Source organism: Phacochoerus africanus, chromosome 2 (assembly GCF_016906955.1).
Source record: "Phacochoerus africanus isolate WHEZ1 chromosome 2, ROS_Pafr_v1, whole genome shotgun sequence".
NCBI classification, from domain to species: Eukaryota; Metazoa; Chordata; class Mammalia; order Artiodactyla; family Suidae; genus Phacochoerus; species Phacochoerus africanus.
Window position 1 is genome coordinate 13,718,274 of NC_062545.1, and position 14,614 is coordinate 13,732,887.

Here is a 14,614-nt window from a genome sequence, read left to right on the forward strand (position 1 = left end):
GCTTCAACCTCTTCAGTGGAGGATAAAGTGGAGCTGAGAGTGGACGCTCAGTTTACCACGTGATCAATGCCCACCAGACAGTTCTGGGCTCCTGCCTTCTGCGCCTGGAAGAAGCATGGTTAGGTCTAGTGAGGGAGTTTCAGTTGGCGGGTGAACTGGTTAGATGAAAAGAGACTGAGAGGAAAAACTGAGTCAGATTCTTTCCTTCTGAGTGGCAGGCCTGGAGTTCAGCCTGGTCGCACCCTGGCAGATGGTGATTGCTGGAAAGGCTAGGCTCTCGCTAGAGATGGGTTATCTCGACAAGGAGCTCTGGGCACCCATCGTGTCACCCTGAGGCAGAGGCAGGGCATGCCTTGAGAAAGTGATCCCAAACTCCGCCCTCTCCAGGCCCCCTGCCTGGTGCAACCTGTTCTGCAATTAGACATTCATTCCTTGGTCTGCACTACAAGGAAAGATCACACATCAGGTTGGTTTACCAGATTCGTTTCCAATATTATTATTTTGGTGGAATCCAGAAGTAAGAGAATTTGAAGAAAATGCAAAGCTAAATAGTGGAGTGTTGGCCGCGAGTGAAGGCAAGGCAGGAGGAAGAGAAAAACTTTATCCACTTTAAAGCCAGTCCTTCCATTCAGCAAATGTGGAGAAAATTCAAGGGAATTATTACTGAAATTATTGAAGTATTACTGAAAATTCAAGGGAGTTATTATTATTATTATTATTATTAAGTCTTGCAACCTAGTTTCGATTATTAGACTTGCCATAATCCTGTTGGACTTGGGCTGCGGCGTTGGTGAAGAGAGTCTGTGTTTGACTTTGCTTGGAAACCATAAAACCACAACAAAATAAATTCTCCCAAAGGCTACTAGGCAACCCCAGGATCGCCTCTACACCAGGAGAAGGTCTTGTGACATAAGACTGGACAGCTCCACAATGCGTAGCGCGCAGAGGCCTCCAGGGAAGAACCTGGAGGCAGTTCTCCAGCGTCATCTTAACAAATAACCAAGAATAAAAACGACTGAGATGTCAGGTGCCTTCTCAGGAAATCTAAGCTTTATAAACCCAGGAACAAAAACCTATAGTCTGACTAGTCTCCCTAAAATTATCTGCTGCTGATTTGACAGCCAAAAGGTCGGCGGTTCCTATCTTTTGGAAAGTTGATTTTAAGGGAGCCAGAGGAATGTCCTCGTTGAACCGCATCACTTCCTTCCTGGGACCATCAGGGAACCTCCCCAGCCTTTCAAGATAGGATCTGCTCTGAAAGGTCAGCGGGGCAGTGGAAACCCCAGGCAAAAGTTAGCAGCCGGTGCAGCGAATCTCCTTCCCGGCGATCTTGGCCATTTCTTTCCTCCTCGACCCCGAGAGGTGGACCCCGTGGAAAAGCTCCCGGAGGAGGGTCACGGAAAAGCTTTGCTGCTGCGGAGAGACGCCGGAGGCCATGCATCTGCAGGAGGTAGGGGAAGCCGGCGAGAGAGCCTCAGGCCCCCCGCCCCCGGCTCTGCCAGGGACCGGCGCATCCCTGCGCCGGGCGCGGGGCGTGGGACGCGGGCGCGGGGCCGGGGAGGGGCGTGGCGGCGGGGCGCACGGGTCTTGCCCGGAGCCCGCCCGGGGGCTGAGCCCGCCTCGCCGACCTTCCCGAAAGGAGCCTTATTGCGGGGGGCGGGGGAGCGGCGGGAGGCCTGAAACCCCAGGGTGCACCCGGAAGGAGGACCCGCTTGCGGCCGGGGGGGGGGGGGGGCAGAGTCACCGAGCGGCTGGGCGCAGGAGTGAGTGAGTGTGCAAGCGGGCCCCGGAGCGCGGCCGCGGATCCGCCGCTGGTGGGGAGTCAGCCGGGCGTGCTGTACCCTGTCACCGGGGCCGCCCTGCGCCCCGCAGCCCTGCAGCTGCGCCCCGGCTCCCGAGACCGTGGCCGGCCCGGAGCGCGCGCACCGCCGCCGCTGGTTTGCTCGCAGCGCTGCTTGGAACCTGAAGGAGCCCGAGACAGAGAGAACGAGAAGGTAAAAGGAAAGAGAGAGGGAGAGAGAGAGAGAGGAAGGAGAGAGAGAGAGAATATGGGTGCCAGCCGAACAAATTGCAAGCAAGTTTGTACTTGCCTGCTTGGGTGGTGCGTGCTTAATGGGAGGGAGAGGGTGGTGATGGTGGCGGTGGTGTGTGTACGTGTGTGATACTCAAGGATGAGGAGATACGGAGGTGGGGAGCGTCCTCGCTGCTTCTGGTACGTAGATCTCCCTATTAATATCCCCCCTCTGAGTTGTCATTTCCGTTTGTGGCACTTCTCTTGGGGTCCAGTGATGCAGAAGCGAAAGGCAGCCACCGTCTTATTGCGATGCTCGGTGCTGTTGCTACTATCAGATGGAGGGAGATGTAGGGCGGTGAACAAATTCTAAGAGCCTCCCTTCCTCCACCACCGACTATTTTCGGAAGGACTGGGGGAGGGGAGATGGGTAGCACAGTCTAGGGTAGCACGAAGGAGGCCGGGGCTTCAGACTTCTCCAGCTGTCGCCGTGCGATTGCTGGCAGGCGGAGCCTACGCTAGAGGGCAAGATAACTTTCGTCTCCTCTCCTGAAAGACACGTTTCAAGACAGATTTTTGCATCGTTGCCGGAGGAGTTCTGTGAAATGGTGGTTCACAGCGCGGCAGGTGTGAGGCAAAGGGTCGGGAAATCGTGCATCATAAAGCAGCTGTTAGCCATCAAGGAAAGCAGGGTGGCTGGGAACCCGGGGTTCAGCTTGCTGCCTGGGATAACAGAGCTCTGAGGCTGCGAGTTCAGGCCCTCCCTCCTTAAATAGAGTCAGGTCCAGCCCCAAGGGGGAAGAAACACTAGCTGTGAAACAGGCCTTAGCATCCTGGAATGTTCATTTCTGAGCTTTTCAGTTTAGGGTGGGAAACCTGTAATGCATCTGAAAATTTGGCTGTGAATGTTCAGTAAGTTCAAGATGAATGATTTTTTTCTCTTCGTGAATGCTCATGTATTTTTGTTTTCATCTGAGAGTCACTTTCAGAAAGAAAGCGTTTGTATACAGGGGCCAGACTTGTGCAATATAATTTTCAGTTAACCCAAGAGTATTAATATGACCCACATCTGCATGAGATGCTGATTCAGTCATGAGTCATGAAGATTGTTCTTTGAGAGGCTTGCTGTTCTTCATGATGAAAAAGATGAATAGTATGGATAAAAAGTTCCTGACCTCATTAGAACAGTAAAATAAAACACATATCTAGTTTTTTGTGTGTTCTTTTGAGTCCGTTCATTACTTTGTGGCAGATTTAGAACAAAATGCGCCAGAACAACACTAACTAAGGGCACATCTTCAGACTCAGATGATAACATTGCTAGCTTTTGAAAACATATACTTGGCTATTACATTATAGCCTAATTTTTATCTTTCTTAGCTAATGCTTCTTCACAAACTAGTTTATTTCTGTCCTCGTGGTCCCCCACATAAGAATTTTTTTTTCCCACTTGGTTCTTCTACGCAAAGGAGTAAAGATTTGGGAAAAGGTAATGCACCACTTAAAACTGTTCAAGAATTGCTAGGTGAAGTGGGGAGGGTGCTAGAGTAGGCCCTGCTTTCTGATAATTATGCAGCCCACACAGCTTCTTGGAGGTGAAGAGAGATGTGGCTGAAGCCGGATGTAAGCAGCCAGCCACTGGGCAAGGTTGTGGGTTCCAGCAGGAGGTACTACAGCCACACCCTGTGACCTGAGTGACAAGCATGCAGCACCCAAGATCCCTTTGAGGAAATCTGCATTATCTCCTTCTCTTAAAGGTGTTAAATGCATCCTTTCTGGTGGTCTAAACTGGTTCTCTGAACTAACGTGTGGCAAGAAGTACAACATGTGCTCCAGCAAATCATGGAAGGAAGGTAGCAGCCTTGGGGAGGATTTATACTCCAGGCTTGCAAAAAAAAAAAAAAAAAAAAGTTCCATCATGACACAATACCTGTCATGCCGATCAGATCTATACTTTCTCTTTTGATTAGTTCATTACGTTTTTGTGCTTCCAGAGAAGAAAGGATCCATTTTTGTTTGTTACCCCGTAAAATTCCTAATAGTGAATACGCATTGATCGCCTGTACACAGACGTTAGTAATATATTTCTATTAATTCCAGGATGTCCCTCTTCTTCCCTCCCGTGTAGCCATCCGAGCATTTATTAATACCATCACTAAAGGATGAATACGGAAAAATAAAAATTAAATGTAAAATTAGACACTTATGTGACTCATTCTCCCAGCAAAAGACTTAGATAGAAGGGGGGTGCCTTCACTAGTTAACTTTATGTTTCATAGTGAATTTTAATAGGCGCGCTATTGGACGTGTTTAGACATCTAATGAAGTCATACTTCGTACTGTATGTTATAGGCTCTCAATTCGTCTTTTTCAGCTAGAAATGAGCTTTGTCCCCTCCGGTGGTTGCGGAGGTTCAAACTTTCTGCTCTCGTGTCCTGATACTTAAAAGTTCAGGGGCCTTGCTTGCAGCTGTCATCTTGGGGCTAGCTGTGTCTCTTGTAGGGCTTTTCCTACTATATTCCCTTTTAGTAGCTCCACGGAGAAACTGCTTTAGTAATTAGTTGTCCATTCTGCTTAGAGACTGGGAAAGTCAAGTTGCAATGATTCACTCCTGTGCTTTTCCCAGGTGTTGGTATTCAGAAGAGTGTATTGTTCAGATGGGAGAATCCCATCTAGCAGAGAGTTTAAATCCCTCTGCAGCCCTCAGGATAGATGCAGCAGATGGGTATTGATTGGGTGTTCTGCTTGCTCCCACAGTACCCTGGGTTTCTCCATTACGATATGCAGCCTGCTTTGTTGGAATACTCTTTACATCACATCCCGCTTGTACCTAAACTCTAAGAAGGACTTATCTGTTTTGTTCATTGCTATTTACTCAGCAGCATCATCCTTTATACATGGTTTCTCAATGCTTTTGCTGTATGAAATAATAAATACAGGAATCTTACCCTGTGCTAGGTGTGGTAGAGGTAGTTAGCTGCTTTGTAATCTTAGTTCCTTCACTGGAAGGGATTTGGAGGTGGTGCAAGGATAATTAATTGGTACACAGCCCATCAATGTCTATCTTATTCTCCCTTCCCCCCCCCCACTATACTGCACGTGATTAAAAAATTCTGAATTACCCTGGGAAGAGTGAGCTCAGTGATGGTGCTGGACCTTCCTTGGATGTTCTGGTTCTGTATGTAGGTCATGCCCACGTGGGCAGAAAGAGGCAGAATTAAGACTCCACTCCATGTCTTTTTTTATGGTCCAGAGTCTGTGCATTTGCTTGTACCATGCTCCCTGTATCAGATGGGAGGACCCCTATACCCAGAACCAGCTCAAAATCACCCACCTGGTCGGAACAAAGCGAAGTCTACTCATCTATTCTAACAGCCAGAATTCATAGCTTCTAAAAGCCTCCTTTTCTCATCTGTGTTTTATGTGTTTGAAATTTCTTATCAAATCATCTGTCCCTTTAAATTTAAGTACCTGTGAAAAGCAAGACTATCATAATTTCACAAGATGGGAAATATATGTCTACATGAATGTTGAAAGCAAAATATTTGATCTTAAGTCTAAAAAGGGAAGGATGTTGCATCAACTCCTTTTGCAGTGAGAAGGAAGGCGTCTTCTGGGGAGTGTCCTATAGCGGCGAAGAACTACGAACTTGATCCAGTAAACCAGAAATACAAATTTCTGTTAGAGGGAGGTCAGACTAACTGGTGACGAATATCATCATACCTGTACTAGTGTGGAGGGTTGGCGCTGGAGGCATGGGGGATATTGCTGAAAGTGTGCTGACCTGACGGCTTCGTGCAGAGTGTGGGTCCTGGGTGAGGTGCAGCCATCTCTCGGATTTGTTCAGCTGAGACTGCGAAGGGGTGATTAACCAATTGTTCAGCCAGGATGTGAAGGAATGACCAGTTTGGGGAAATAAAACCTGCACAGCTCCTCTACTGCTGGGCTCAGCTGACGGCACATATCCAGGGCGCACAGAATCTCAAGTTAGCATCCTGAGAATCATCCCAGATGCCCTGACCGCCCCACCCCTCCCCCACTCCCTCCCTGCCTCCCCTCCCCCAACATCCCTGCACATTTTGCCTCCTCGGGACCTTTTGTATTTTACCTGCTGCTCACTGTTCTTTTTCAGTCTTGCATCCTCTCTCCTCCTGGGCTTGCTAACTGAGCTTCCTGGAACTTTGACTTGTCAACCTGAAATACACCCTGAAAAAAAAATGTAGCTAGAATCATGTAAATTATAGAGTCACTTTCCAGCTTAAAAATCCCCAAGGGTTTCCTGTTGCCTCCTAGAGCAGAGCACGGGGTGGAGGCTCAGCCACCTGGCTGCTCCCTCCTCCAGCCTCTGCCCCAGAATGTCCAGAAGGTCGCCTGGACTCTTGGGGCATCACAGAGGACTCGTGCCGTTTCTCGTGTTCATGCCTTTGCTCGAGCTGTTCCTTCTGCCTGGAATTTGTCTTTCATATTTTTCACCTGGTGAACTCAAACCCCTTTACCAAGGCTCAGGTCAGGGGCTGCCTCGCCCTCTCCCCCCAGGACTCTCGTGGAGCCTCCAGATTGACTTGGGGCCCATCCTTTGTATCCCCTATTTCCATGTTTGCATGCATCCGTGGTTTTGTTCTCTTCTCTTTCCTCCGTTGTATCTCCCACCATGTTCTAGGCTCCTCGAAAAATAGGTTCTGTGTCATATTCATTCTAGTTTCCCCAGCTTTGAACTCTGACACTCAGAAGCCATTCTTTACACCGTGGAAATGAGACTGGAGACATCAGCTGAAGTTGGACCCAAGCAGAGAAGTTCTGAGTTTAATGTGGTATCCAAAGCAAGAGAGGGCGAAAAAGAGGGAGGGAGAGAGGAGAATGTTTTGGAATTGCAGTTGTGTAACACAAATGTGAACTAGCAGAGGGAAAGAGCAATAATGCCATGACTAATAGAAATCCCTTTTCATTCCAGAATTTTTTTTTTTTTTTTTTTCCGGCCACACTGCAGCATGCAGAAGTCCCCCCACCCCACCCCCACACAAAATCAGTTGCAGTCAGGAAATACACTCTCTGACTTAACTAGTCCTTAATAAATAATACAGTTTATGGCCACACATTCAGGCTATGCTATGATGTTCGCTAAGCACTCTTAGATGCTCTTATTTCCTTATCAAAGGAGGACCATCCTGTGTAGATGGGCTATGTTTTCTTTACAGTTGTACTTTTGCCACACTCCCCTGCCTCCGCCTTATTTCTTTTCTTTCCCTTCATGGGTACAGCCTAGAGATGAGTATGAATTGTGACAGTGTCATGCACCCGCGGGCCCCTTTGGTTTGGCGCCTTGGTTAAATGTTCTTTCTCTGGGTGCATTTTTCATCCTCCTATTCTTTCTCTCACTAATTGGTCCCATTCATGGCAAGACCTCGTCTTCAGATAACCCTAAGGCTAGGGAATCCTTGTTCCAAGTACAAGCGTCAAGGTCAAGATTTCATCCACTACTCTCCCACCTCTTTTTTTTTTAACCTCCGCAGTCCAGTATGATGAATTAAGCTTGTCCCAAGCAGATAATTCATGAAGGGGTTGGAAGGAAAATGTTCTCTCTTCTTGGCATCCCCACCCCACTGCACCCCACCCCAGCCTTACAACTTATTTGGAGTCTTCCTATGGGAAGGGGAAAAAGCTAAATCAAACCCATTTGTCTTCTAGAATTTCAGGATTTGCAATTCAAATTTTTAGAATGAAATAGTTTTACATCTACCCCCTCTTCAATTCATCAACTTTAAGACGCTAAGATCTGATCCCATGCCTGAAAAGCGTACAAACAAAACAGCAAAACTGGTGTGCAAAGCAGGCTAAAATAGCCGAGATAAGAGAACCTATGAATATGGAGAAAGAGAACTTGGTGTTTTGACTACAAGTACTTTCACTTTCATAGATCAGTGAAAAAAAAGGCTAGAGTTTAAAAAGAAAACTTGGAAGAAAGTGAACATTTTTCTCGTTAGCAACTGATTTTACTGTATGTGTTTCAAGTACATTCCATTTTATCACCTCTCATAAAAATTTCTTGTATCTGCCTACTAACTATAAGTATTTTTACCTGAGTTACTTCACTGGGTAGGTAATGAATCATCTATTGAAATTGAATAAAAATCATTCTCCTTTTTTGCACTAGGATGACCTATGTGAGTATTTTGGAAAAAAAAAAAAAAAGTACCTTTTCTCTTTGGTTTTCAGGTGCCTGAGTTTATTTAAGAGGATAATCTTGAAGCAGAGGACGAAAAAGAGCTGGTTGGATCTCTGGAGATCTCCTTACTGGCTGCTGTGAGAGCCTGGGGCTTGTCCATGACTCAGTGGATCTAGAGAAGTTCAAGTATGCTTTCTGGAGTGGCGTAGGGCTGCACTGCGTTAGTCAGTCGAAGAGTCTCCAGGGCTGGTTCCACGCCAAGGTGGGGCCATGGCAGCCTCCAGGACAGCCTCAAGGGCTTCTCGGGACATTACCAATGTGATGCAAAGACTGCAAGGTAAGCGACAGAAATAGCTGTGGTTTGGCTGTTGTTGTTGATTTGTTTTGTTCTGTTAAATGCTTTAAAATTCACATACTGACTTACCTTGGAATCTTTTCAGTTTGCTTGCTTGCATGTTGACTCAATTTTCTGAAACTACCCCAAGGAATGGCACCATGGCTGGCTTTTGTCCTAGGGTTTTCGAACTAGTCTTGCTGTTTTAAGATGCTGTCTTCTTTAAGTAGAAAAAAGGCAAACTCCTTTTTGGATTTTGGGTCTGAGTTAGTGTGATCCTAATGGCTGTTCAGTTCAGTGTTCGGCTGAGAATTCAGATATCGCCGCACTGTCTTCGGCAAGCAGTGACAGTACAACCATTGACAAGAGGCTGATAAGGATATCATGACAATATGGTTTACTTGTTCCAGCTGGAAAGCCCTTAGAGATCTAGAAAATCTAAGCAACATGAGACCCAGAGGCCCAGGGGGTGATGTGATATGAAGAGTTTAATAGTTAGTGGCCTAGTGTGGCCTGGTACCAGTCCCCTCAGCAGTGTTCTGTCTTTAACGCCAAACTGCTTCATAGAACAGATCACGGTGCAATGGGATAACAGCCCATAGATGAATTCCTAATTAGGACTTGGCTTTAAATATGTGTATTTCTCGAGTTGCAAAAACAATCATTAGCTATAGGTATATGCAAACATTGCTTCTTTGTCACAGACCCGGTGTTAATTTTTGTCAGGCTTCACATGGCCCCTTCCAGGCTATAAGAATTTCCATTCTTAGCGGGGTTTTGCTCTAGGCCTTTTCAAGGGAGCTTAAGCATAATGCTGCAGCTTGGCTTTTAGGTTTTCTAGCTTCTCCAGCAAGTGACATGAGGTTCTGCACCCCAGCCATTGTAATAATCTGTTCCGGCTCAACTCTCCATGCTTAGAATGCATTTAATGTGCAGAGCGGTCATTTCTAGTGAAGTTCTCTGGACTTGCAGATACAGACCAAACTCTTACAACTTGGATATTCATGTCCTAGAACATGCTCCCAGTTATGGAAAATAAGGAGATCAGTAGAACTGGGAGTTTCTCCAGGCCTGACCAGAGACCACCTGTTTCCTGGAGCTCCTGAGGTTGCTTGAGCCACTCACGTTCATTCACCTGGGTAGATTCGTGACGCCTACTCAGAGCAGGTGGTGCTTGCTTCACATTGAGGGTTGACACATCCCAGTTGGCTGGATAGGAGACCAGATCCTTGCTGAGTATGTGGCATCAACCTTCTCCACAGGCTGAAAAACCTCTTGGGTCTGCCCGGTGCCTGGGATAGGCAGCTTTTAAGTGGTGCCTCTTTCCCTGGGTGGAGGGAACACTGAACTTCTGTCTATGTCTGTCTTTGCCATTTGCCTGGGTGCCACTTAGAGGATCATTTTGTGCCTCAGTAACCCCAAATGATGGAATGGAAGCCTGAGGTTCCTTGCAAAAGTGCAGAGGACAATTAGGTAATAAAGTAGATTTCCCTCTGAGTGAGCAAATGGAAAAATTCTCTGGATAAGAGACATATTGACCAAACAGGAAAGCTGTAAAGAGCAAATATGAAATAAATTAATTCAAAATCAGATTATGGTCCTACCATCATTCTACTCATTATATTTATTTGGCTTGAACGAAAATTTTTTTTTATTAAGGTAATGGCTAAGAGTGAGAGGAGAGGAAGGGGAACTGATACCTCAGTGGCTTTTTTTTTTTTTTTTTTGGTACTGTAGCATCATAGGATAGACTTGGAGGACATTATGCCAATGAAAAATGAAATAAGTCACATAGAGAAAGGCAAATACTATATCATTTTATGTGGAATGCAAAAAATATAACAAACTAGTGACTATAAAAAAAATAAAAACAGACTCACAGATATTGAGAATGAACTAGGGATTAATTGTGGGGAGAGGGAAGCGGGGAGAGCATCATAAGATTCGGGGAGTGAGAGGTACAGACTACTATGCATGAAACAAGTAAGCCTCAAGAATATATTGTACAGGGAGTTTCTGTTGTGTCACAGCGGAAATGAATCCTACTGGTATCCATGAGGATGCGGGTTCAATCCCGGGCCCTGCTCAGTGGGTTAAGGATCTGGTGTTGCCCTGAGCTGTGTTGTAGGTTGCAGACTCGGCCCAGATCTCGTGTTGCTGTGGCTGTGGTATAGGCTGGCAGCTGTAGCTCTGATTCGACCTCTAGCCTGGGAACTTACATATTGCAGAAGTGCGGCCCTAAAAAGCAAAAAATAATAAAAAATAAAAAATAAAAATTGTACAACACAGATAATATAGCCAATATTTTATAACAACTATAAATGGACTATTACCTTTAAAAAGTGTGAATCATGGAGTTCCCATCATGGCTCAGTGGTCAACGAACCCGACTAGTATCCATGAGGACGCAGGTTCAATCTCTGGCCTCGCTCAGTGGGTTAAGGATCCAGCATTGCTGTGAGCTGTGGGGTACGTCGCAGACATGTCTCAGATCCCAAGTTGCTGTGGCTGTGGTGTAGGCCTAGGCTCCAGCTCCAATTCGACCCCTAGCCTGGGAACCTCCCTATGCCACAGGTACAGCCCTAAAGAGACAAAAACCAAAGAATAAATTAATTAATCAATTAAAAGGTGTGAATCACTATACTGTACTCCTGTAATAACATATAATATTGTACAGCAACTGTGCTTAAGTAAAATCATTGTATTAATGATTAGGGATGAGAGGGGAGAGAAGGGTACTGATGCCTCCTGGCTTTTGTGTCTGTTTTTGTGGCTTCCTAAGTGGTTTTTCTTGAGAGGTGGGTGGAGCTGAGGAAAGCCCTGGAGCCGCACCCTCCCTCCACCCTAAGCCTGTGAAGGCGAAGGTCCTGCCCAGTGTCTCTGAGTGTAGGGATGCCACTTGCAAAATGGGCACTGTTTTCACCCAGCTTAACCCCTGCAGGATTGTTATCAAGCTCAGTGAGACAACAGAGGAAAGATGCTTTTCAAACTGTAAATACTGTCCTATGGCGAGCTGGTTTAATAGCCATGGAAGAAAATTGGATGAGAAAGCGCAGGCCTGACAGTTTTGTGCAAATTAGTCTAGTCATGCAGATGTGGGGAGGCATGTTGATGGTTTTATGTATCCTGTGTCGGGTAAAGCTCATAAATTTGTTACATGATGAAGGGACTATTCTGACTGTATAATTTTTTTTTTCTTTCTAGTAAAGGAAGAATTATAAACTGTCCTAAGGGTACCTGACAAATTTAGAACAATAAACCTTACGGTTCAAAAGGAGGTAAAATTCCTGAGCACTAGATACTTATCCTTAGCTTTTAGCAGCAATGACTTCATGAAATAGGTCATTGGTGACAACAACATGTAAGGTCTGTGCTGCTCCGAGGTGCACCCCATCTCGCCTGCCTCAGGGGAAGCCAAGCGCCGGGGCTGGGAGGGGAGGTGATCTGGCAGCTTTGTCTGTTAAGGTATTGATCTGCCGGGTTCATTCGGCTGACTCAGCAGGTGGAGGTTTGTGTCTTCTCATCTCAGCGTTCCCTGGGCCTCTTACTAATGATTGGAGCCCAAACAAGAGTCAGGAGATCTGTTTTCTGCCGAGGGTGCTTAGTAACTCTTTTTGCCTCCTTGAATCTGCAAACCAGTGACCAAGTGCTGAGTCAACTGGAGGGCTGGCGTTATTGCCCAGATAATTGAAACAAATGAGGGAGTTTATTTGAGGAAAAGTAGACTATTAACTTCAATAGAACCAGAGGTGCTCTTTTCAAACCTCAGTCTCATGAGAACATTCTTTCAGAATCCTCTTTTCTTTTCCTGGATAGATAATCCAGGTGACTAATTTTGTAGTTTTTGTAGTTTTTTTTTTTTTTTTTCCCCTGTGCTTGGGTTTTATTGTCATATCAGCACCATGTATAACTAATAAAATGCATGTAGCTTTGAGTAATGGCAGTTTGGCTTTCCTCTCTTAGCTTATTTAGTTTACAACCATAATTGACTTTCTTTGCTTTTAGTTTTTTATTTCCAGTGCTAAGAAATTAAACTGCACACACATATTGCTACAAAATTTAGCTGCTGCTGTAGTCATTCAGTGTTTCACCTTTGCCAATATTTGTGCTTGTTTGAGCATAATGTTTTAGGCTGGGATCCTGAATTATGGATGAGCAGACAGACTGCAATGCAGAGTTTCATTTGCTCTTAAAAGTAATGAATGTTTCTGTAACTTTCATTAATTTAAATATAAGCAATTTAATGTTTAAATATTTAATTAAAAGCAGAGAGTTCCCATTGTGGCCCAGTGGTAAGAAACTCGACTAGTATCCATGAGGATGCAGGATCGATCCCCGGCCTCGCTCAGTGGGTTAAGGATCCAACATTGCAGCTCTGGCATAGGTCACAGACATGGCTCTAATCTGGCATTGCTGTGGCTGTGGCTTAGGCTGGCAGCTGCAGCTCAGATGTGACCCCTAACCTGGGAACTTCCATATGCCATGGGTGTGGCCCTAAAAATAAATAAAAGTAAGTATTTGACATTGGCATAATGCAGGGTATTAAATTTAATTATTTTTTGGTCTTTTTTTGCCTTTTCTAGGGCCGCTCCCATGGCATATGGAGGTTCCCAGGCTAGGGGTCTAATCAGAGCTGTAGCCACCAGCCTATGCCAGAGCCACAGCACTCGGGATCCAAGCAGCATCTGCAACCTACACCACAGCTCATGGCAACGCTGGATCCTTAACCCACTGAGCAAGGCCAGGGACTGAACCCTCAATCTCATGGTTCCTAGTCAGATTCGTTAACTACTGAGCCACGGTGGGAACTCCGGGTATTAAATTTTAAATGCACATAATTAGTATATACGTTTTATACTCTTAAAAGCTTACTAAGGGGATCTCTTTAACAGGTGGCATGGGGAGTCACTTAAGTTTATAATTACATCTAAAAAAATAAATGCCGAACTGTGCACTTATACATGTCTTTAAGATAGTAATAAAAGTTTAAGGGCCTTTGTCATTTTTTTATAATGCTTCTGCATAGTGTTTGCTTAAAATGAATTTGCTAATTAACTTCTTATCAATTACATTTTTTTTGTTTGAAAATCATCTTCTAGTATCTTTTTTCTATCTTCCAGGGTTTTTAAATTAATGTATCAGTGTTGATTATTTCAAGACAAGGTGGCACCCCATATAACCTTATAGAGCAAGTGTTAAGTGCCAGAGAAGACCCAAATGGGCATGCTGGGGTGTCATATAGAGGTCAATTTAGTAAAAACGAATTATGCAAGGTCCAATTGATTTTTAAACCTTGAGAATAAATTCAAAGAGAAATAAATGAGAAAAGATATAAACATGTACTCTTGGAGCTATAGCTCTGAAATTTGCTAACTGTTCAGGAAAAAAAAATCATGGCCTTCCCTTAAAATTGCTTTTACAAGCAGCTTTACATTTTTTTGATTAAATATAATATTTCCTATAAATCCAGTATACTGTTTAAAAACCTCAGACTAACAAAAAACTGACTTAAAAGTAGAATAAACAATGAAAACTAATGAAAACATAATTTTCTTTTAGCTTAACATCAAATAAACATGCGGAGGAAGGATTTGCCATCTTGGGAAGATTCTAAGTTTTTTATAGTTTCTTGAAGATTAAATTTTATACTTTGCTACTCTGACTTAATGACTCTTTTTATTAAGCTATGAAATAATGTCAGAGATCCATTTATCATATTTAGGCTGAAACTCTCCTTTTGGTTTAATCTCTTTCTTCCTATAAAGGATATTACATGATAATATCTTAAATTTAAATATAACACAAAACTCAACACGAAACAGTGAGATTCTGAAATATTGTAGTTCAAATAAATACTGATGAACAATAGATAAATCGTGATGTCTAAATTAATGAATTTAGTATGAAATTGATCAAAATATGTAAAAACCAAAGAGAAACCTGTTAAAATTGGATCCTACCTAATTTACCCTCTTTTAAAAAAAATCTTTTGGAGTTCCCTTCGTGGCTCAGTGGTAAACGAATCTGACTAGGAACCATGAGGTTGCGGGTTCGGTCCCTGGCCTTGCTCAGTGGGTTAAGGATCTGGCGTTGCCGTGAGCTGTGG

General features: G+C 44.5%; 1 protein-coding gene across 12 annotated transcripts in view; it reads left to right on the plus strand.

Annotated features, from left to right (window-relative positions):
• The first annotated feature begins 1,153 nt into the window (after positions 1 to 1,153).
• Positions 1,154 to 14,614, plus strand: part of SYNE1 (spectrin repeat containing nuclear envelope protein 1) — a 479,896-nt gene continuing 466,435 nt past the window's right edge. For 9 of the 12 annotated variants that reach the window (XM_047769898.1, XM_047769902.1, XM_047769900.1 and 6 more), the window contains exons 1-2: positions 1,736 to 1,994; positions 8,225 to 8,511. In XM_047769898.1, coding sequence (XP_047625854.1) covers positions 8,445 to 8,511 — 67 coding nt within the window. In that variant the 5' untranslated portion in view covers positions 1,736 to 1,994; positions 8,225 to 8,444. Of the gene's footprint in view, positions 1,451 to 1,734; positions 1,995 to 8,224; positions 8,512 to 14,614 lie in introns of those variants that run through there. The other 3 variants (XM_047769909.1, XM_047769910.1, XM_047769899.1) reach the window with 2 other exon arrangements.